The 22469-nt window shown below is 42.0% G+C and overlaps 1 protein-coding gene and 7 non-coding genes across 9 annotated transcripts; 4 read left to right on the top strand and 4 right to left on the bottom strand.

The window, feature by feature from the left end:
• Positions 1-2661: 2661 nt before the first annotated feature.
• Positions 2662-2780, bottom strand: LOC148096311 (5S ribosomal RNA). Its single transcript, XR_015717282.1, has one exon. It is a non-coding gene; the product is annotated as a 5S ribosomal RNA (ribosomal RNA).
• Positions 2781-3099: 319 nt separating this feature from the next.
• LOC148096310 (5S ribosomal RNA) lies at positions 3100-3218 on the top strand. The gene has a single exon (XR_015717366.1). It is a non-coding gene; the product is annotated as a 5S ribosomal RNA (ribosomal RNA).
• A 740-nt stretch (positions 3219-3958) lies between these two features.
• On the bottom strand, positions 3959-21148 carry smim11 (small integral membrane protein 11). Of its 2 annotated transcripts, none has more exons than XM_087836191.1 (3): positions 21056-21148; positions 20038-20273; positions 3959-4036 (listed from the first exon to the last, which is right to left on the bottom strand). In XM_087836191.1, the coding sequence occupies exons 1-2, from the start codon at positions 21068-21070 to the stop codon at positions 20085-20087; spliced, it is 204 nt and encodes a 67-aa protein (XP_087692317.1). In that variant the 5' UTR covers positions 21071-21148; the 3' UTR covers positions 3959-4036; positions 20038-20084. The 2 variants fall into 2 exon arrangements, with proteins under 2 accessions (XP_087692317.1, XP_087692316.1); XM_087836190.1 differs by lacking the exon at positions 3959-4036 and adding an exon at positions 18576-19070.
• Positions 6044-6162, bottom strand: LOC148096309 (5S ribosomal RNA). The gene has a single exon (XR_015717333.1). It is a non-coding gene; the product is annotated as a 5S ribosomal RNA (ribosomal RNA).
• LOC148096308 (5S ribosomal RNA) lies at positions 6482-6600 on the top strand. Its single transcript, XR_015717244.1, has one exon. It is a non-coding gene; the product is annotated as a 5S ribosomal RNA (ribosomal RNA).
• Positions 17731-17849, bottom strand: LOC118455578 (5S ribosomal RNA). The gene has a single exon (XR_004844190.1). It is a non-coding gene; the product is annotated as a 5S ribosomal RNA (ribosomal RNA).
• On the top strand, positions 18170-18288 carry LOC118455575 (5S ribosomal RNA). Its single transcript, XR_004844187.1, has one exon. It is a non-coding gene; the product is annotated as a 5S ribosomal RNA (ribosomal RNA).
• A 669-nt stretch (positions 21149-21817) lies between the features above and the next one.
• Positions 21818-21899, top strand: trnas-cga (transfer RNA serine (anticodon CGA)). Its single transcript has one exon. It is a non-coding gene; the product is annotated as a tRNA-Ser (tRNA).
• The last annotated feature ends 570 nt before the right edge of the window (positions 21900-22469 follow it).

Below are 22469 nucleotides of genomic sequence, written 5' to 3'. Positions count from 1 at the left end.
TGTTTCCTTTTGACAGTAACTACTATAAAACCTAAAGCAGCACCTCACTGTCAATAACAGATTAAACGAACAAATCACATTAATATTGCAGAGTATAACATGGAGACATGAAGTAAGTTAGAGAAAAAACAAGATGTGACATGTTGAATTTAATATAATTATAAAAAACAGAAACAGTTTTGGTTTATAGTTTACAGAGAATTTTACAGGAAAAAAAAAACTGCGTCATATTCATATAAATGCACCGATCTGACAGACTTGCACAGGGTACAAAGTAAAGGAAGTGTTGAGTTCATCTGCATGGAGCCTGAATGACCGTCTCAGCAGATCATGTATGTGGCATACGGCCAACACTGGACCAATGAGCAAGCTTTACCTCATCCCTGTCCTCTCATCTTAGTATTCATACTGAAGTTTGCATGTTATGGAGTTTTTTTGTTGTTGTTGTTTTTGGCTGTCATATTTTCCTTTTTAAAAAAACGGCACCTTGAAATATAAAAATGTGCTCGACAGTCCTGCTACTTTAACCACAAATCATTTCCTGAAACTCAGGAAAGCGTCTCTGTTCCTGAAAATCTCACATCTTCATCATATTTGGAGGAAGTGGCTTGCAGCTCTGGTCGGTAAGATGTTTCCCTGGAGGAGAGAGAAGGACATTTGAGAGACTGATGACTCACAAGAGTCTAATCACATCAGTGCAACCAGTGGTTACTTGTATTAGTTTATTAATTAGAGATGAACCGATCTGATATTACGTATCGGTCCGATACTGACGTAAATTACTGGATCAGATATCAGAGAGAAATAAAAAATGTAATCCGATCCATTAAATATCACGAAAGCATCTCACAAAACTTGCGACACGACGTAACTCAGCTCATAACCTTAGCACGTTGGAGCAGTATGCGTCACGTGATAGAGCGGCTGTGGCGTGCGAGACCTGTCGGCGGTCTGGTTGAGCAGTTGGAGCCTCGCTACCAAACCGGCATTTCATCTTCGAGAAAGTTATCCCAGAGAGAAGTAAAGCAAGTGTGTAAGTTCATCTCTGAATATTTGTAAAGCATTCCCACGTTAAGCTTAACAACCGATATATGGAACGACTGCCTCTTCTCTCTTTCCAAAGATTCTTTCTTTTGTTTTCAAAAGTTCTCATCATGCTGATTGATGTCCAAGGGGTCTCCTTTCCCATAAGTTTGATTCTAATTCCTACCGCGGTGATGTTAAATTGGGGTGAAACGTCATCATAACAGCTTTGACTGACAGCTGCAGTCACGGAGAAACTTGCGTATCTCTGTTCGCGAATAGCAGATAGAGCGTAGGCTCTGAGAGGACGCCCAGCGTTTACGCTACGAAAACACGACCCGATGTGTAAATCAGATCCAACTGAATGTCATCAGAACATATTATATTATGAAATTTGTTTTCTTTTACTAATAAGTCGAGGATGAGGATTTGGAGAAGCACTGAATAGAAGTTTTCTATCTCTGAAGGTCAGTTTCAATGGTTGATTGTAAACTCACTTTACTAGTCCTCCTTCTTTATTATTCCATCCAGCAAATCAGCCCCGGAGCATGATCCTACCACCACCACGCTTAACATCTGGTACAGTGTTCTCAGATTTCAAAGGATCACCTTTGATACACCAAAAATACTGTTGTCATTGTGGCCATATAGCTCAGTCATTGTCAAGTCTGCCCAGAAAGCTGTCTTTCCAGAAGTGGTTGGGATCCTCAGTTCACAGTAATAACAAATTCCCTCTGATCTAAGGGGGACTCTTTGGTCTTCTTCCAGTCCTTGGCAAAGTGGTAACACATTAAAACAACTTGTAATTACAAACGATTGTTTGAACCGAATCTGTAAGTGTATAAAAATAGCTTAAAATGGTTTACGGTGAGTTCCTTGGACTTTCTGTTGTTCTAAATATTGGTCAATCCAACAAGTGCTTTTAAGCGAATCCTTTTTACGCTGCGAAGAGAAACTAACACTTGTAGTCAGCCATGATCACTAATGAGAAGTTAATAGGGCTCGTTGAGTTATGAGGTGCAGAACCTTCAGCACCTCATATGAAAAGATTTGACTGTGTGTGCTTTTGGCACTGTGTGCATTTGAGAAAATCCAAAATAAATTCAAACTTGTTTGTGAAAGCTGTTTTGTAAATTTCAGTGGTATATTATTCATGCAATAGCGAGTTGTCTTCTCCAACTACTGGGGCTGAAATAAGTTCATCTAGTTTAGAAACTTCCACTGAACAGTCTATTATAGTGTCAGAACTAAGCATGTGCTTAAGAACTTAAACACTTTAAATGAGAATAATAGAAATGTTCCTTTACAGCTTCTACTCAAGTACAATCAATAAAGAAAACCACAGACTCTTTGATGTTTGTTTTGAAGGAAAAGTAATTTCCTGTAAATGTTTATCTGTGTGAGATTTTTCAGAAAACATCAATTTTATTTAAATGTGAGATACATGGCCTATTCTTTCCTTGTTCTACTTTTGTCTCATCATTAATCTGATTACTGTGGAAGACAAGATGGAAATATAATATTCTCATGTTAAAAAGATAGAAAAAAGATTTTAATACCCAGAAATCTAACTTTTCATGCCTTTGAGCATAAACATGAGCAGCAGCGCCCTCTGCAGTTTGTGTGTGGAAGTGCAAAAGCTTACAGCACCTGGTATTCCCAGGCGGTCTCCCATCCAAGTACTGACCAGGCCCCACCCTGCTTAGCTTCCGAGATCAGACGAGATCGGGCGTGTTCAGGGTGGTATGGCCGTAAGCGAGGGAAGGCCGCTAGAAAACACCTTTTATACTTGGCAAATGTCACACACTTTCAAATATAGGATTGTGCTAAGCTTCACGTGTTACAGCCAAAACATGCAAAAATTTCTTGTCAACTGCAGCTTCAACACTGAGCGGCGAAAATGCTTTTCCCGCCGTAACGTCACCATAATAACATTTGTTAGATTATTATAGAACCGTGTGTTTTGTAATTCAAACATTTTTGTCGTTTGGAGACTTTAACTTCTATATAGAAGAGAAAACGTGTGCGTGTGTCGCTACAGCATGTATAAAAATGCTGTTTCTGAACTTTGCTTTCGCTTACGGCCATACCACCCTGAACACTCCCGATCTCGTCTGATCTCGGAAGTTAAGCAGGGTCGGGCCTGGTCAGTACTTGGATGGGAGACCGCCTGGGAATACCAGGTGCTGTAAGCTTTTGCACTTCCACACACAAACTGCAGAGGGCGCTAAAACTGTCACTACTCCTTCCTGTATTCTCTAGTCTCCTCCTGCTTTCCTTGAAGCACAAAAGCGCCTCGCTTATCATTTCCTAGATGCTAATCAAGGAATATTTAAGGAATATTTCCTTTTGACAGTAACTACTATAAAACCTAAAGCAGCACCTCACTGTCAATAACAGATTAAACAAACAAATCACATTAATATTGCAGAGTATCACATTAATATTGCAGAGTATAACATGGAGACATGAAGTAAGTTAGAGAAAAAAATAAAAACAAGATGTGACATGTTGAATTTAATATAATTATAAAAAACAGAAACAGTTTTGGTTTATAGTTTACAGAGAATCTTACATGAAAAAAAACCCACTGCATCATATTCATATAAATGCACCGATCTGACAGACTTGCACAGGGTACAAAGCAAAGGAAGTGTTGAGTTCATCTGCATGGAGCCTGAATGACCGTCTCAGCAGATCATGTATGTGGCATACGGCCAACACTGGACCAATGAGCAAGCTTTACCTCATCCATGTCCTCTCATCTTAGTATTCATACTGAAGTTTGCATGTTATGGAGTTTTTGGGGGTTTTTTGTTGTTGTTTTTGGCTGTCATATTTTCCTTTTTTTTAAAAACGGCACCTTGAAATATAAAAATGTGCTCGACAGTCCTGCTACTTTAACCACAAATCATTTCCTGAAACTCGGGAAAGCGTCCCTGTTGCTGAAAATCTCACATCTTCATCCTATTTGGAGGAAGTGGCTTGCAGCTCTGGTCGGTAAGATGTTTCCCTGGAGGAGAGAGAAGGACATTTGAGAGATTGATGACTAACAAGAGTCTAATCACATCAGTGCAACCAGTGGTTACTTGTATTAGTTTATTAATTAGAGATGAACCGATCTGATATTACGTATCGGTCCGATACTGACGTAAATCACTGGATCGGCTATCAGAAAGAAATTTAAAAAATGTAATCCGATCCATTAAATATCACGAAAGCATCTCACAAAACTTGCGACACGGCGTAACTCAACTCATAACCTTAGCACGTTGGAGCAGTATGCGTCACGTGATAGAGCGGCTGTGGCGTGCGAGATCTGTCGGCGGTCTGGTTGAGCAGTTGGAGCCTCGCTACCAAACCGGCATTTCATCTTCGAGAAAGTTATCCCAGAGAGAAGTAAAGCAAGTGTGTAAGTTCATCTCTGAATATTTGTAAAGCATTCCCACGTTAAGCTTAACAACCGATATATGGAACGACTGCCTCTTCTCTCTTTCCAAAGATTCTTTCTTTTGTTTTCAAATGTTCTCATCACGCTGATTGATGTCCAAGGGGTCTCCTTTCCCATAAGTTTGATTCTAATTCCTACCGCGGGGATGTTAAATTGGGGTGAAACGTCATCATAACAGCTTTGACTGACAGCTGCAATCACGGAGAAACTTGTGTATCTCTGTTCGCGAATAGCAGATAGAGCGTAGACTCTGAGAGGACGCCCAGCGTTTACGCTACGAAAACACTACCCGATGTGTAAATCAGATCCAACTGAATGTCATCAGAACACATTATATTATGAAATTTGTTTTCTTTTACTAATAAGTCGAGGATGAGGATTTGGAGTAACACTGAATATAGAAGTTTTCTATCTCTGAAGGTCAGTTTCAATGGTTGATTGTAAACTCACTTTACTAGTCCTCCTTCTTTATTATTCCATCCAGCAAATCAGCCCCGGAGCATGATCCTACCACCACCATGCTTAACATCTGGTACAGTGTTCTCAGATTTCAAAGGATCACCTTTGATACACCAAACATACTGTTGTCATTGTGGCCATATAGCTCAGTCATTGTCAAGTCTGCCCATAAAGCTTTCTTTCCAGAAGTGGTTGGGATCGTCAGATCTAAGGGGGACTCTTTGGTCTTCTTCCAGTCCTTGGCAAAGTGGTAACACATTAAAACAACTTGTAATTACAAACGATTGTTTGAACCGAATCTGTAAGTGTATAAAAATGGCTTAAAATGGTTTACAGTGAGTTCCTTGGACTTTCTGTTGTTCTAAATATTGGTCAATCCAACAAGTGCTTTTAAGCGAATCCTTTTTACGCTGCGAAGAGAAACTAACACTTGTAGTCAGCCATGATCACTAATGAGAAGTTAATAGGGCTCGTTGAGTTATGAGGTGCAGAACCTTCAGCACCTCATATGAAAAGATTTGACTGTGTGTATGCTTTTGGCACTGTGTGCATTTGAGAAAATCCAAAATAAATTCAAACTTGTTTGTGAAAGCTGTTTTATAAATTTCAGTGGTATATTATTCATGCAATAGGGAGTTGTCTTCTCCAACTACTGGGGCTGAAATAAGTTCATCTAGTTTAGAAACTTCCACTGAACAGTCTATTATAGTGTCAGAACTAAGCATGTGCTTAAGAACTTAAACACTTTAAATGAGAATAATAGAAATGTTCCTTTACAGCTTCTACTCAAGTACAATCAATAAAGAAAACCACAGACTCTTTGATGTTTGTTTTGAAGGAAAAGTAATTTCCTGTAAATGTTTATCTGTGTGAGATTTTTCAGAAAACTTCAATTTTGTTTAAACGTGAGATACATGGCCTATTCTTTCCTTGTTCTACTTTTGTCTCATCATTAATCTGATTACTGTGGAAGACAAGATGGAAATATAATATTCTCATGTTAAAAAAAGATAGAAAAAAGATTTTATTACCCAGAAATGTAACTTTTCATGCCTTTGAGCATAAACATGGGCAGCAGCGCCCTCTGCAGTTTGTGTGTGGAAGTGCAAAAGCTTACAGCACCTGGTATTCCCAGGCGGTCTCCCATCCAAGTACTGACCAGGCCCGACCCTGCTTAGCTTCCGAGATCAGACGAGATCGGGCGTGTTCAGGGTGGTATGGCCGTAAGCGAGGGAAGGCCGCTAGAAAACACCTTTTATACTTGGCAAATGTCACACACTTTCAAATATAGTATTGTGTTAAATTTCATATGTTACAGCGAAAGCATGCAGCTATTCGTTGTTAACTGCAGCTTCAACACTGAGCTGCAAAAATGCTTTTCCCACAGTAACATCTCCATAATAACATTTGTTAGATCATTATAGAACCGTGTGTTTTGTAATTCAAACGTTTTTGTCGTTTGGAGACTTTAACTTCTATATAGAAGAGAAAACGTGTGCATGTGTCGCTACAGCATGTATAAAAATGCTGTTTGTGAGCTTTGCTTTCGCTTACGGCCATACCACCCTGAACACGCCCGATCTCGTCCGATCTCGGAAGCTAAGCAGGGTCGGGCCTGGTCAGTACTTGGATGGGAGACCGCCTGGGAATACCAGGTGCTGTAAGCTTTTGCACTTCCACACACAAACTGCAGAGGGCGCTAAAACTGTCACTACTCCTTCCTGTAGTCTCTAGTCTCCTCCTGCTTTCCTTGAAGCACAAAAGCGCCTCGCTGATCATTTCCTAGATGCTAATCAAGGAATATTTAAGTTATGTTTCCTTTTGACAGTAACTACTATAAAACCTAAAGCAGCACCTCACTGTCAATAACAGATTAAATGAACAAATCACATTACTATTGCAGAGTATAACATGGAGACATGAAGTAAGTTAGAGAAAAAAATAAAAACAAGATGTGACATGTTGAATTTAATATAATTATAAAAAACAGAAACAGTTTTGGTTTATAGTTTACAGAGAATTTTACAGGAAAAAAAAAACCACTGTGTCATATTCATATAAATGCACCGATCTGACAGACTTGCACAGGGTACAAAGTAAAGGAAGTGTTGAGTTCATCTGCATGGAGCCTGAATGACCGTCTCAGCAGATCATGAATGTGGCATACAGCCAACACTGGACCAATGAGCAAGCTTTACCTCATCCCTGTCCTCTCATCTTAGTATTCATACTGAAGTTTGCATGTTATGGAGTTTTTTTGTTGTTGTTGTTTTTGGCTGTCATATTTTCCTTTTTAAAAAAACGGCACCTTGAAATATAAAAATGTGCTCGACAGTCCTGCTACTTTAACCACAAATCATTTCCTGAAACTCAGGAAAGCGTCTCTGTTCCTGAAAATCTCACATTGTCGCGCTGACCTAGTAGGTGTGGCTGTTGCTCTTCTCTTCCTCCTCCTGCCCACTACCTGCTCTGTGCTGCTGCTTGTGCATGGCTGCTGATTTAGACCTTGTGCAATCTACAGCTAAGCGCGGCCTGGTGTGCGCCGCTCCGCCAGGTGAGCTGAATCAGACCAATCAAGGGCTGGCGTGCCTAGTCCTTAAAATGCATGCAGCAGTCATTTACCCAAGTGCGACATACTGAGAGGACAGCAAACAAGCAATCCACTTTCCACTGTGAGGTCCAGACTTTGAGCTAGACGGGCTATCGGTAAGCTCTTGGGCTCGTATTTGCTGCTTATGTGTTTGGGAACTATGGAAGCTCAATTGTGGAGATGTATTTATGTTTGGGAAGTAGTTACTGCATTTAAGTTTAAAAAAGTATATTGATATTAAAATGAATGTTTAAGTTTGAATAAATTGTCTATGTAGATAGTGTTTCCCACACATTTATGTTAATTAATACTAAAAAGAGTTACCCCAAATCCTTGGTTAAAACTAGTGTAAATATGTTTGGTTTAATTTAAGGAAAATAATTCTTTGTAAAAGAAAATCCTTGGTTAAAGTCTCTATTAAAACATTTGCAAACTCTAAAATGTATACTTTGAAAATTTAATTGTTTAATAAAAAGTGTAAATGCATGGTAGACACATTTTGTGTATTTAAGAACCAGTTTATTCCATCTTCCTTGTTTGAAATTACTCAGCTCTGTAATTAAAAAACCAATGAATGTAAAACTAACTTAAACTGGGTTAAATAATAGTCTAGACAAAAGTATTTTGCATTAGCTATGTTAAATGGCTTTACTGAAGTGTATATATTTTTGTTATTTCATTTGTATTCTGTATAATGCATTTAATTTACCTGAATGATTAATGAAATGTTCTTTGTTTTGTGTTGAAAGGTTTTTTACCTACCTACCTACCTACCTACCAGCTATCAAACTAGCTGGTCAAAATAAATTTGAGTGAAATTCAAAGTCTGGTCTTTTTCAAGCGTGGGCACCTCACAGACAGAGAACACTTGACAGTGAAAAACCGCCCTGGCCAGTAAAGAAACCGGCCTTGACCAGTGAAGACTCCACAAAAGCTCACCACAAAGACGGAGAAGACTCCACCTGGGGGCCTGGAGGAAATCGCAATTTGCCGTTTGCCTGTCCAATCAATAACCAAGAAAGCAGCATGACTGAGTCCAAGTCACTCGAAGAGCTGAAAATGGAGCGAACCACTGCAAAGAGACTGTTTTCCAGACTCGCCAACCATATAATAAGGACCCACATGGATATGTCTGTAGAGGAGCTGCAGGATTCCTTCAAGAGACTCACAGCAGAGGGCTCCAAAGTGATTGACGTGAATGAGGAGCTTGAGGCCGCCTACATCACGCAGTGTGAAGCAGAGGGCACACCGGAGCTGATGGGCCAACAGAGAGCAGACGTCAAGAAAACGGAGAAGGAATGTGAGCAGAAGTTGAAGGCGGTGAAGCACCTGATCAGAGAGACACTGTGGACATCATATGGTGAAAAAGAACTGACCCTTGCTCTAAAATCAGCAGAAATGGTGTGTGAGAACGTCACATCCACTCAGCCTGATACACCCTTGGAGGCATATGATTTTATGCTCCACCATCTGGAAGAACTAGTGAAGAAAGCTAAGCAGGCACACCAGACGTGGAACCGCTGGGCTCCACCTGCTGAGGGGCGAGATTGTGATCGTCGACTAATGGAGCTCGAAACCTGCCTTCCAAAGCTGGTGTCAGGGAAGGCAGCCCTGATCAAAGCAGAGAGAATTAAAAGAGATGCCGACCAAGCAACTGTCACAGTCCGCAACGCGGCCCCGGTCGCAGCCATAAAACTGAAAGCCACAGCTTTACCAAAGTTCACCGGCAGCCAGCGTGAGTTCTACAGATGGCGGAAGGAATGGGAGGCTCTGCAAAAGCAAGGTGAACCAACCAGGTCCATGGAAGTAAAGAAATTCCAACTTCTCGATAGCCTCGATGATAAAGTGGCCAAAGATCTGCGCCTGTCCACATACACCTCGGCCGATGAGATCTTCAGAGTCCTTGAGAACCGCTATGGAAATCAAGCCACCATCGCCATTGAAATCATTGAGGAGCTTCAAGCTATCCCTCCTGTCCGTAGCAACCAGCCTAGAAGAATTATCCACGCAGTTGAAAAGGCCCTCTATGATTTGAATGAGCTGGATCAAGCAAGTGCCATAAAGAACCTATTAGTAATAAAGTCTATTGAGAGCAAGCTGCCTGAGTCCCTAAAGAAAGACTGGCTTACCCACGCTGCTGATCCAAAGAATGCTGTGACTCATCAGAACCGGTTTGACAAGCTGCTTGCGTACCTCCAATCTCAAGAGTCCATCTACGAGCAGTTAGACCAGCTGAGAGACCTCGACCCTGCCAAGGAGAGAACAAAGTTCCCAATAAAGTACGCCCGTACCAAGTCAGTTAAATCCAGTACTGATCCAGCAGGCTGCATCATCTGTGGGGACCTGAAGCACAAGAGAAAGCTCTACATCTGCAGACGGTTTAGAACCAACACAAAGTTACAGGAGAAAAAAGATGCAGTGCAGCAACTTGGAGCCTGCAAGAGGTGCCTCGAGATCCACGACGAACCCTGCAGAAAGACGACTTACCTGTGTGGAAATCCAGAATGCAAAGACCAGCATCATTACCTTCTTTGTCCCCTGCCACGACCCTTATCACAAAGGCCCAAGTCTGGTCCGGCGAGAGCTGAGGGGAGGAGGTACACAGAGGTTCAAGAAGAGTTCATCTCTAAACTATCGCCAGAGCTAGCGCAGCGGTGTCGGGAAGCTTTCTGCAACGTCTCATCACGAGCCTTTAACTCCATGGCAGCAGAGAGAGGTCTACTGGAGGAGACTGGTCTAAAAGAGTACCCTGTGATCCTGATGCTCCTTGACGTCATCGCCAATGATGGGCAGAGAATTGGGACACTGATTGATCTAGCATCTGACACAAACTACATAACCCATAAAGCTGCAAGTAAGCTCAACCTTCGCAGTGAAGACGTAACGCTTGTCATCCAGGGTGTCGGAGGTATGAAGGTGTCTGTGGCAACCAAGCGCTACCTTCTCAAGATCCGTGTCAACACCTCAAGAGGAACTTTAAAGCCTCACCAGTTAGTTTGCTATGGTCTTGACAAGATTGCTGAAGTGAAAAGACATGTTCCACCTCAGAAGCTACAGAAGATCTTCCCTGACATCCCTCTCCAAGACCTCATCAGACCCAGAGAGATCCAGCTTCTAATCAGCCATAAAGAAGGCCAGCTGGTGCCCCAAAAGATCCGCTCCATCGGTGACCTGGTTCTCTGGGACGGTCCACTTGGCAAGACAATTGGGGGCACGCATCCAGATCTCTTTGAGGAAGTCACTTTGATGGCCCACACCTCCAAGACTCACTTCGCAAGATCAATGAGAGCTGCTGCATTCAAGTACCAAGAGTTCACTAAAGACCTAGCTTCCTGTCAGCACCCTGATCACCCTGAGACTCTATCCACCACAGCTACCAGCAGCAGAGACTTTCTGAAGTGGTGGAGGTGGGAAAGCATCGGAGCCGCTTGCCAGCCGAGATGTGGAGGGTGTCGTTGTGGGAGCTGCCAGCCAGGGGGTAAAGAAATGACGCTCGCAGAAGAGAGGGAGATGGAGATTGTGAGGAATGGCCTGACTTATTCAACTGGAGATGACCACAGCAGTGAACCACATTGGCATGCCAAATACCCATGGGTAGAAGATCCAGCAACCTTGCCAAATAACAGGAAAGCGGTAGAAGCAACATTCATCAGAACTGAGATGAAGCTATCTAAAGAACCTGAATGGAAGACGGCCTATGCAGCACAAGTTCATGAGATGGTACACCGCAGAGCTGCAGTGAAGCTGTCCAAAGAAGTCCTGCAGAGTTGGACTGGGCCAGTATGGTATATAAGCCACCTCATCGCGCCAAATCCACACTCAGTCTCTACCCCAGTGAGGTTGGTGTGGAACAGCAGCCAGAAGTACAGAGGCCTCAGCCTGAATGACATCCTCATCAAAGGTCCTGATGTCCTGAACCCGATAAGAGCTGTCCTGCTGAGGTTCCGAGCTGGTGTCTACGCTGCCCTTGGGGACATCCGCAAGATGTACAACTCCGTCTGGCTGGAAGATCGTGAGGTCCACTTGCACAGATTCTTGTGGCGTGACACAGAAGATGCAGGCATAGAAGACTATGCCATAACAAGAGTCAACATTGGAGACAAACCTGCTGGTTGCATAGCCCAAGTCGCCATGAGAGAAACTGCAAACCTACCTTCATTCAGTCACTTCAAAGAAGAGAAACGTGTGCTGGAAGAAGATGCTTATGTCGATGACATCCTGACATCACACAATGACCTTGACCATCTGAGACGCCTAACAGCCAACATCGAGCACATCCTGAGAGCTGGAGGATTCTACATGAAGCCTTGGGTCTACTCCAGTCAAAGTGGGAGGGAGGAGTCAAAGAAAGAGTTGCCTCGATCAGAGCCAAAGACTATGATCCTGCCGAACCAGCTGACGGAAGATGACAACAAAGCCCTTGGCCTTGGCTATACCATCAATGATGACAAGCTTCATGTCATGGTTGCAGTGAACTTCTCAAAGAAAAGGAGGAAAATGCGCCTTGGTCAAGACCTGCTCAGAGAAGAAGTCAGAGAGCAAACACCTGATCCACTCACCAGGCGAGAACTGCTAAGCCAAGTCTCCGGCCTATATGACCCACTTGGTCTTGTGACTCCCGTCAAACAAAAGGGTGCCATCCTGGTAAGGAGAGCTTTCCAAGAAGCAAAAGTAAAGCACTGCCTCGAAGACACATGGGACGCAGCCTTGTCTGAAGGTCTCCGAGAAGATGCCATAAAGCTTCTGGAAGAGTATGCTGACCTGAAGAAACTGCATTTCACTAGAGCCCTGACTCCACCAGATCCCTGTGCAGAGCCCAGTGCCATCACGTTCTCTGATGGCAGTGAACATGCATATGGCGCAGTGATGTACCTTCGCTGGAGCTACAGCCATAGTGTCATCGTGAGACTAGTAGAGTCCAAAGCCAAACTGACGCCTCTCAACCACAAAGGCGATCCTATTAAAGCAGAGATGTGTGGCGCCGTCTTTGCTGCCCGTCTGAAGACCTACTTCCAGAGACACTGCAGAATCCAGGTCAAAAAATGGTACCACCTTGTCGACAGCCAAACAGTCTTGGGTGCAATCCAGCGTGAGAGCTACGGTTTCCAGACCTTCTTCGCGAACCGCGTTGGTGAAATCCAGAGTAGCACTGATGTCCAAGATTGGTGGTGGATTCCCGGGTCAGCAAACATTGCAGACATTCTCACCAGAGGGGCCAGTCCAAATGTCCTAACCGAGGACTCCGGGTGGCAGTCGGGTCCAAAGTTTCTCCAACTTCCTGAGGATGAGTGGCTGAAGAAATCCGCCGGAGAAGTTGCTGCCCAAGCTCGAGAAAAGGTCACAAAGCTACAGAAAAAGACTTTTGTTGCAGTCCTTACCAGACTCCACATCAAGGCAGCTCAGGACTCAGCACACGTAGAGTCGAGAAGACCAGTGGCAGGAGTAGCAACCCAACAGCTAATCGACGAAAGGCGATTCAGCAACCTGAGAAGGCTGATTGGGATGGTGGCGTGGGTCTGGAGGGTTGCAAAAAAGTTCATGAGATCCAAGACCAGAGACCAAGAAAAGTGGGAGGTAGTACCATCTTCAGGTGTCCTCACAGTCAGCGAGAGACGAGATGCTTTTCGAGACCTTTGCCTAGCAGCACAAGAGGGCGTCAACTTCCCAAGCACCACAACAGACAGACTAGTCGTTTACAGAGACCAAACAAGTGGACTTCTAGTTTGTGGTGGCAGAATCCAGACCTTCAAAAAAGACCGCAAAGCCGTTCCCCTTCTACCATTCCAAGCCTGGTTATCCACCCTCCTCGCCAGAGAAGCACACAGCGAGGGACATGACGGAGTGGCAGGAACCTTACTGCGGATGAGAATGAAGGCTTGGGTTGTAAGAGGAAGAATTATTGCCCAAAAGGTTGTTGACCAGTGCATCATCTGCAAGAAGGCAAAGGCAAGAACCTGTAAGCAAGTAATGGGAGACTTACCTGAAGAGAGGTCAAATCCTGCTGCACCATTCGAATTCACATCTGTCGACCTGTTTGGACCCTATCATGTGAGGGATGATGTCAAGAGAAGAGTGACCATGAAAGTTTGGGGAGTTGTGTTTTGCTGTATGGCAAGCCAAACCATTCATGTCGAACTAGCGAGCACACTATCAACAGAGAGCTTCCTGCTTGCCTACCAGAGGTTCACCTCTGTCCGAGGCCATCCCCGGAAAATCTGGTCAGATCCTGGCACAAACTTTGTCGGCGCCAAACCTATATTAGAAGAAATGTATGCTTACCTGAGACAGCAAAACAAGGAGTCACTTGAAGAATACTCTGCCAAAAATGAGACCACTTGGGCATGGAAGATTCTTCCTGCTGACTCACCTCATCGAAATGGGGCCGCCGAAGCTGCTGTCAGAGTTACCAAGAAAGCCCTTCATACGCTTGGCAATGCGGAGGCTCTTACCTTCAGTGAGTTTCTGACAGCACTCCAGCTAGCTGCCAACCTTGCAAATGAGAGACCCATTGATGCCAGAATTCAGAGCCGCGAAGATCGCATTGACTACATCACGCCGAATAATCTGTTACTTGGTCGAGCCACACAAAGTGGGGACTTCAAAACTATCAACTTCACAAATTATCCTTTCAAAAGGCTGAAAGAAGTACAAACCATGGTCAACAACTTCTGGAGGTCCTGGAGCCAACTCGCTGGACCAAACCTGTTCATCCGCAGTAAGTGGCATACTGCAGAGAGAAACATTGCTGTTGGAGACATAGTTTGGCTCTGCGACCAAAATGCCCTTAGAGGGCAGTTCAGACTCGCAAAAGTCATCAGCGTGAATCCTGATTCCAGAGGGATTGTTCGAGATGTGCATGTGAGGGTCTCTCCAAGTTCCAGCATTGCAGTCAAGAGTCCAAAATCTGCTACCAGAAGTCCTGAGCTGGGCACCATTTTACATCGGGACATCCGGCGTCTTGTGGTCCTTTTACCGGTGGAAGATCAGGCAAGGGTCCAGCCCACCTGAGTGCGATCTTTCCAGGCAGTGCTGAGCAAAGATCGAGTGGGAGGTGTCGCGCTGACCTAGTAGGTGTGGCTGTTGCCCTTCTCTTCCTCCTCCTGCCCACTACCTGCTCTGTGCTGCTGCTTGTGCATGGCTGCTGATTTAGACCTTGTGCAATCTACAGCTAAGCGCGGCCTGGTGTGCGCCGCTCCGCCAGGTGAGCTGAATCAGACCAATCAAGGGCTGGCGTGCCTAGTCCTTAAAATGCATGCAGCAGTCATTTACCCAAGTGCGACATACTGAGAGGACAGCAAACAAGCAATCCACTTTCCACTGTGAGGTCCAGACTTTGAGCTAGACGGGCTATCGGTAAGCTCTTGGGCTCGTATTTGCTGCTTATGTGTTTGGGAACTATGGAAGCTCAATTGTGGAGATGTATTTATGTTTGGGAAGTAGTTACTGCATTTAAGTTTAAAAAAGTATATTGATATTAAAATGAATGTTTAAGTTTGAATAAATTGTCTATGTAGATAGTGTTTCCCACACATTTATGTTAATTAATACTAAAAAGAGTTACCCCAAATCCTTGGTTAAAACTAGTGTAAATATGTTTGGTTTACTTTAAGGAAAATAATTCTTTGTAAAAGAAAATCCTTGGTTAAAGTCTCTATTAAAACATTTGCAAACTCTAAAATGTATACTTTGAAAATTTAATTGTTTAATAAAAAGTGTAAATGCATGGTAGACACATTTTGTGTATTTAAGAACCAGTTTATTCCATCTTCCTTGTTTGAAATTACTCAGCTCTGTAATTAAAAAACCAATGAATGTAAAACTAACTTAAACTGGGTTAAATAATAGTCTAGACAAAAGTATTTTGCATTAGCTATGTTAAATGGCTTTACTGAAGTGTATATATTTTTGTTATTTCATTTGTATTCTGTATAATGCATTTAATTTACCTGAATGATTAATGAAATGTTCTTTGTTTTGTGTTGAAAGGTTTTTTACCTACCTACCTACCTACCTATCAGCTATCAAACTAGCTGGTCAAAATAAATTTGAGTGAAATTCAAAGTCTGGTCTTTTTCAAGTGTGGGCACCTCACAGACAGAGAACACTTGACACACATCTTCATCATATTTGGAGGAAGTGGCTTGCAGCTCTGGTCGGTAAGATGTTTCCCTGGAGGAGAGAGAAGGACATTTGAGAGATTGATGACTCACAAGAGTCTAATCACATCAGTGCAACCAGTGGTTACTTGTATTAGTTTATTAATTAGAGATGAACCGATCTGATATTACGTATCGGTATCGGTCCAATACTGACGTAAATTACTGGATCGGATATCAGAAAGAAATTTAAAAAATGTAATCCGATCCATTAAATATCACAAAAGCATCTCACAAAACTTGCGACACGGCGTGACTCAGCTCATAACCGTAGCACGTTGGAGCAGTATGTGTCACGTGATAGAGCGGCTGTGGCGTGCGAGACCTGTCGGCGGTCTGGTTGAGCAGTTGGAGCCTCGCTACCAAACCGGCATTTCATCTTCGAGAAAGTTATCCCAGAGAGAAGTAAAGCAAGTGTGTAAGTTCATCTCTGAATGTTTGTAAAGCATTCCCACGTTAAGCTTAACAACCGATATATGGAGTGACTGCCTCTTCTCTCTTTCCAAAGATTCTTTCTTTTGTTTTCAATAGTTCTCATCATGCTGATTGATGTCCAAGGGGTCTCCTTTCCCATAAGTTTGATTCTAATTCCTACCGCGGTGATGTTAAATTGGGGTGAAACGTCATCATAACAGCTTTGACTGACAGCTGCAGTCACGGAGAAACTTGCGTATCTCTGTTAGCGAATAGCAGATAGAGCGTAGACTCTGAGAGGACGCCCAGCGTTTACGCTACGAAAACACGACCCGATGTGTAAATCAGATCCAACTGAATGTCATCAGAACATATTATATTATGAAATTTGTTTTCTTTTACTAATAAGTCGAGGATGAGGATTTGGAGTAACATTGAATATAGAAGTTTTCTATCTCTGAAGGTCAGTTTCAATGGTTGATTGTAAACTCACTTTACTAGTCCTCCTTCTTTATTATTCCATCCAGCAAATCAGCCCCAGAGCATGATCCTACCACCACCACGCTTAACATCTGGTACAGTGTTCTCAGATTTCAAAGGATCACCTTTGATACACCAAACATACTGTTGTCATTGTGGCCATATAGCTCAGTCATTGTCAAGTCTGCCCATAAAGCTTTCTTTCCAGAAGTGGTTGGGATCCTCAGTTCACAGTAATAAGAAATTCCCTCTGATCTAAGGGGGACTCTTTGGTCTTCTTCCAGTCCTTGGCAAAGTGGTAACATATTAAAACAACTTGTAATTACAAACGATTGTTTGAACCGAATCTGTAAGTGTATAAAAATGGCTTAAATGGTTTACGGTGAGTTCCTTGGACTTTCTGTTGTTCTAAATATTGGTCAATCCAACAAGTGCTTTTAAGCTAATCCTTTTTACGCTGCGAAGAGAAACTAACACTTGTAGTCAGCCATGATCACTAATGAGAAGTTAATAGGGCTCGTTGAGTTATGAGGTGCAGAACCTTCAGCACCTCATATGAAAAGATTTGACTGTGTGTATGCTTTTGGCACTGTGTGCATTTGAGAAAATCCAAAATAAATTCAAACTTGTTTGTGAAAGCTGTTTTATAAATTTCAGTGGTATATTATTCATGCAATAGGGAGTTGTCTTCTCCAACTACTGGGGCTGAAATAAGTTCATCTAGTTTAGAAACTTCCACTGAACAGTCTATTATAGTGTCAGAACTAAGCATATGCTTAAGAACTTAAACACTTTAAATGAGAATAATGGAAATGTTCCTTTACAGCTTCTACTCAAGTACAATCAATAAAGAAAACCACAGACTCTTTGATGTTTGTTTTGAAGGAAAAGTAATTTCCTGTAAATGTTTATCTGTGTGAGATTTTTCAGAAAACATCATTTTTCTTTAAACGTGAGATACATGGCCTATTCTTTCCTTGTTCTACTTTTGTCTCATCATTAATCTGATTACTGTGGACGACAAGATGGGAATATAATATTCTCATGTTAAAAAAAGATAGAAAAAAGATTTTATTACCCAGAAATGTAACTTTTCATGCCTTTGAGCATAAACATGGGCAGCAGCGCCCTCTGCAGTTTGTGTGTGGAAGTGCAAAAGCTTACAGCACCTGGTATTCCCAGGCGGTCTCCCATCCAAGTACTGACCAGGCCCGACCCTGCTTAGCTTCCGAGATCAGACGAGATCGGGCGTGTTCAGGGTGGTATGGCCGTAAACGAGGGAAGGCCGCTAGAAAAAACCCTTTTATACTTGGCAAATGTCACACAGTTTGATATATATTATTGTGCTAAATTCCATATGTTACAGCGAAAGCATGCAGCTATTCGTTGTTAACTGCAGCTTCAACACTGAGCTGCAAAAATGCTTTTCCCACAGTAACATCTCCATAATAACATTTGTTAGATTATTATAGAACCGTGTGTTTTGTAATTCAAACATTTTTGCCGTTTGGAAACTTTAACTTCTATATAGAAGAGAAAACGTGTGCATGTGTCGCTACAGCATGTATAAAAATGCTGTTTCTGAGCTCTGCTTTCGCTTACGGCCATACCACCCTGAACACGCCCGATCTCGTCTGATCTCGGAAGCTAAGCAGGGTCGGGCCTGGTCAGTACTTGGATGGGAGACCGCCTGGGAATACCAGGTGCTGTAAGCTTTTGCACTTCCACACACAAACTGCAGAGGGCGCTAAAACTTTCACTACTCCTTCCTGTATTCTCTAGTCTCCTCCTGCTTTCCTTGAAGCACAAAAGCGCCTCGCTGATCATTTCCTAGATGCTAATCAAGGAATATTTAAGGAATATTTCCTTTTGACAGTAACTACTATAAAACCTAAAGCAGCACCTCACTGTCAATAACAGATTAAATGAACAAATCACATTAATATTGCAGAGTATAACATGGAGACATGAAGTTAGAGAAAAAATAACAAGATGTGACATGTTGAATTTAATATAATTATAAAAAACAGAAACAGTTTTGGTTTATAGTTTACAGAGAATTTTACAGGAAAAGATAAAACACTGCGTCATATTCATATAAATGCACCGATCTGACAGACTTGCACAGGGTACAAAGCAAAGGAAGTGTTGAGTTCATCTGCATGGAGCCTGAATGACCGTCTCAGCAGATCATGTATGTGGCATACAGCCAACACTGGACCAGTGAGCAAGCTTTACCTCATCCCTGTCCTCTCATCTTAGTATTCATACTGAAGTTTGCATGTTATGGAGGTTTTTTTTGTTGTTGTTTTTGGCTGTCATATTTTCCTTTTTAAAAAAACGGCACCTTGAAATATAAAAATGTGCTCGACAGTCCTGCTACTTTAACCACAAATCATTTCCTGAAACTCAGGAAAGTGTCCCTGTTGCTGAAAATCTCACATCTTCATCATATTTGGAGGAAGTGGCTTGCAGCTCTGGTCGGTAAGATGTTTCCCTGGAGGAGAGAGAAGGACATTTGAGAGATTGATGACTCACAAGAGTCTAATCACATCAGTGCAACCAGTGGTTACTTGTATTAGTTTATTAATTAGAGATGAACCGATCTGATATTACGTATCGGTCCGATACTGACGTAAATTACTGGATCGGATATCAGAGAGAAATAAAAAATGTAATCCGATCCATTAAATATCACGAAAGTATCTCACAAAACTTGTGACACGGCGTAACTCAGCTCATAACCGTAGCACGTTGGAGCAGTATGCGTCACGTGATAGAGTGGCTGTGGCGTGCGAGACCTGTCGACGGTCTGGTTGAGCAGTTGGAGCCTCGCTACCAAACCGGCATTTCATCTCCGAGAAAGTTATCCCAGAGAGAAGTAAAGCAAGTGTGTAAGTTCATCTCTGAATATTTGTAAAGCATTCCCACGTTAATCTTAACAACCGATATATGGAACGACTGCCTCTTCTCTCTCTCTCCCTCTCCTGTTGCTACTTCAATCATGAAACTGATCAATGATCAGCTGATTGGCTTTTCTGTCGCGATTCCGTCTCTCTTGTTTGTTTTTGGCCCACTTTGCACTAGAAAAAGGAAACCAGCGGCTAAACAACAGTAGCACATTAAAGCTCTTTAAAATACCAGAATAGGAAGGATGGTGTAGGTTCAGGTTTATTAGATTAAAACTTGAGTATGAACAAAATGCAGCAAGATTTTAAAAAACATTTTTATTTATTTAAAAAAAATACACTATATCGGATTCCTATCAGTATCGGCAAATATCCAAATTTATGATATCGGTATCAGGCATAAAAAAGTGGTATCGTACCATCTCTAATAACAATACTACACTATGTGCTGTCTCCATATATAACTAATAATAAACCAAACTGCAAATAAAAGAAAGACATTTAGAACAACCAGTGGTGCCATCATGCGTTGTTTGTTGCTTATCATGTAATTACCATCTCTTCCCCGTGTACAGCAGGTTCTGCTCCTCTCCCTCCACTCGTCAGTCTTCCTTCAGGTTGTCGATGAGCTCCTGCGTCTGCTGGGCCAGCCTCCTCTTCTCAGCCTGCTGCTTCTTCAGGACCGCCTCTGCTTTCTTACTCTGGTAGATCTTCACCCCAGCAAACCCCAGACACAGCAGCAGCGTCTTCAGGGCTAAGATGTAGAAAAGCAAGGGGACGTTGTCCAAAGCCTGAGCATAGATAAGGGTACATATTTAACATAAATATGTATATAAATATATATGCAGAAATACTGTTTGTTAGAGAGTTTCTTTATACTATTTCTGTTTTTTCTGCTAGATTTAAGAAGTTTGCTGCAAAAGAAATGTCTGGAACAGTCTGGGACCCCAGAGGAGATTTTCCTCCTCCTCTCTTCTACCTCAGCTGCTTATGCGGGAGGTGGCAGTTATAAAAAGGACAAACAGCTGCACACCATGTGCTTTATGAGCTTGTAGCTGCACCGGGTCACACACACTTGTCATTACCGAAACCGCATTCAAAATCTTTGCATTTTAAAAATGTTCTTTACATAATAATTTAAATTAAGCATCCTATAAGAAAATTTCTAATTCCCACAAATCACTCTTGAATTCGGCATAGATATTATCTAACAAGTGACCGCGGTTTTAATAATGTAAATACTAGTCACCTCCTTTAAAGCTATTATCAGCTTATTTCTGTGGTTAAAAATAACAACACGTTTAAAAACTGGAGATGCCACTTGCGGTTTAAAATATATAGAAATATACACGCAGAGAGAGATATGTATATGCTATTTGATATATGACGATAGTAAAAGTTTTGGACGCGGTTGTAACAAATAACGCGAGAGTCTATGGTAACGTTAGCTTTAAGCTAGTGACAGCTGCGGCAAAAAAGGAGCAAAAGAAAACCTAAACGAGCACAAGAGTTATACAATTATAGACAAGCGTGCAATTGGTCCATTTAAAATGATATATCTACTGATGGTTACCTTCCAGTTAATCATTTTTCTCTCCTGTGACGGTGCAGTCGTTCTCAGTCAGCAGCCAGAGACCTATTAATGGTCGCGAGAAGAAGGCGGAGCTTACAGTAACTGGCCAATAGAAATGCAATATCTGCTAGCTGGCACTTATGCTACATTCAAAGTTCATGGAGTAAATCAAATCGAACCAACTCGTAGGACGAGTTGGAATAGATCAAATAATGTGGAAACATTAATTTACATCAATCTAATGGTAACAAACGACCTTAAACATTAAAGGGATTAAATTATTAAATTTATTTTTTTAAATCTCGGTTTTTCCTCATTTCCCACTGAAGTTGAATGCATCATTACTAATGGCAGTGCCGACGTACGGGGAGTGTGACTGACTCGTACCTGCTTGAAGGTTCTAGTAGTCAAGTAAACTAGATATACATTACATCTTCCATTTCTGTGTGCTCACAGAAGAGAAGTCGGTAACATTTGCTCAAAAACAATGTAAAATATGTAATATATCCGGTCTATTAGGTCAATAAGGAAACGCAAAGGCTTTTGATAACTGCCGCTTGCTAATGGATAATTTTGCCAGTTAAGAAACTGGGCCATTCATAGTCTTTGTTGCTGTGTTCTATAGGACGAATTCTTCATAATGTTATAATGACGTTTTGATAAAGAGTGCGTATCCGACAATACATAAACTGTAAGTTTGTCATACGTCGGCTTCGTGTCTTGGGTTGTATACCAGTATGCCGGCGTTTTTGGGCATGCGTAGTCACGGTGGCCGAGAGGTTAAGGCGTTGGACTCGAAATCCAATGGGGTTTCCCCGCACAGGTTCGAATCCTGTTCGTGACGAAATTTAATTTATGTTATCCATCAAAGTGCACGCTGAAGCTGAGGTGCTAGCTAGCTGAAGTGTTCTTCCCTTACAAATATACAGTGTACGAGCATAATTTCAATATATATTAATAACTGAGTTTTGTTAATTTCATATTCAGTTACACATTACAAATGTAACAGGTAATTCCTTTTAGTTTTAAATTGTTTGCTTTGATAACTCATTAGTTTGAGCAAAATTTATTGTTCATATGCAAATTAGTTATATTTCTGCTACATAAATGGGTGATAATTATTTAGTATAATTCTTTTTTTTAATCTGTCTTTTTCCCCCTTTCTCACTAAGGTTGAATGCAACATTACTAATGTATTTGTAAGGTAATTGTTTTTTTCTTTTTTCATATTATGTGTGTTTATTGTGGGGTGGCACTTCTTCTAATAGGCCTGCAAGCCAATATTTAGTATGATCACCTTAATTCTTCACCGCAGTCTGAACTTCCTTGTCATTTGTTTAAGAATTCTTCAGGACTAGTTCTCCAGGATTCTTGAAGGACATTCAAAGCTCTTCCTTGGATGTTGGCTGCCTTT

The sequence above is a fragment of the Neolamprologus brichardi genome, chromosome 23 (genome assembly GCF_056152115.1).
Source record: "Neolamprologus brichardi isolate AB-2024 chromosome 23, ASM5615211v1, whole genome shotgun sequence".
NCBI classification, from domain to species: domain Eukaryota; kingdom Metazoa; phylum Chordata; class Actinopteri; order Cichliformes; family Cichlidae; genus Neolamprologus; species Neolamprologus brichardi.
The sequence above is the reverse complement of the archived record's forward strand: the minus strand, read 5'-3'. Positions and strand labels throughout refer to the sequence as shown.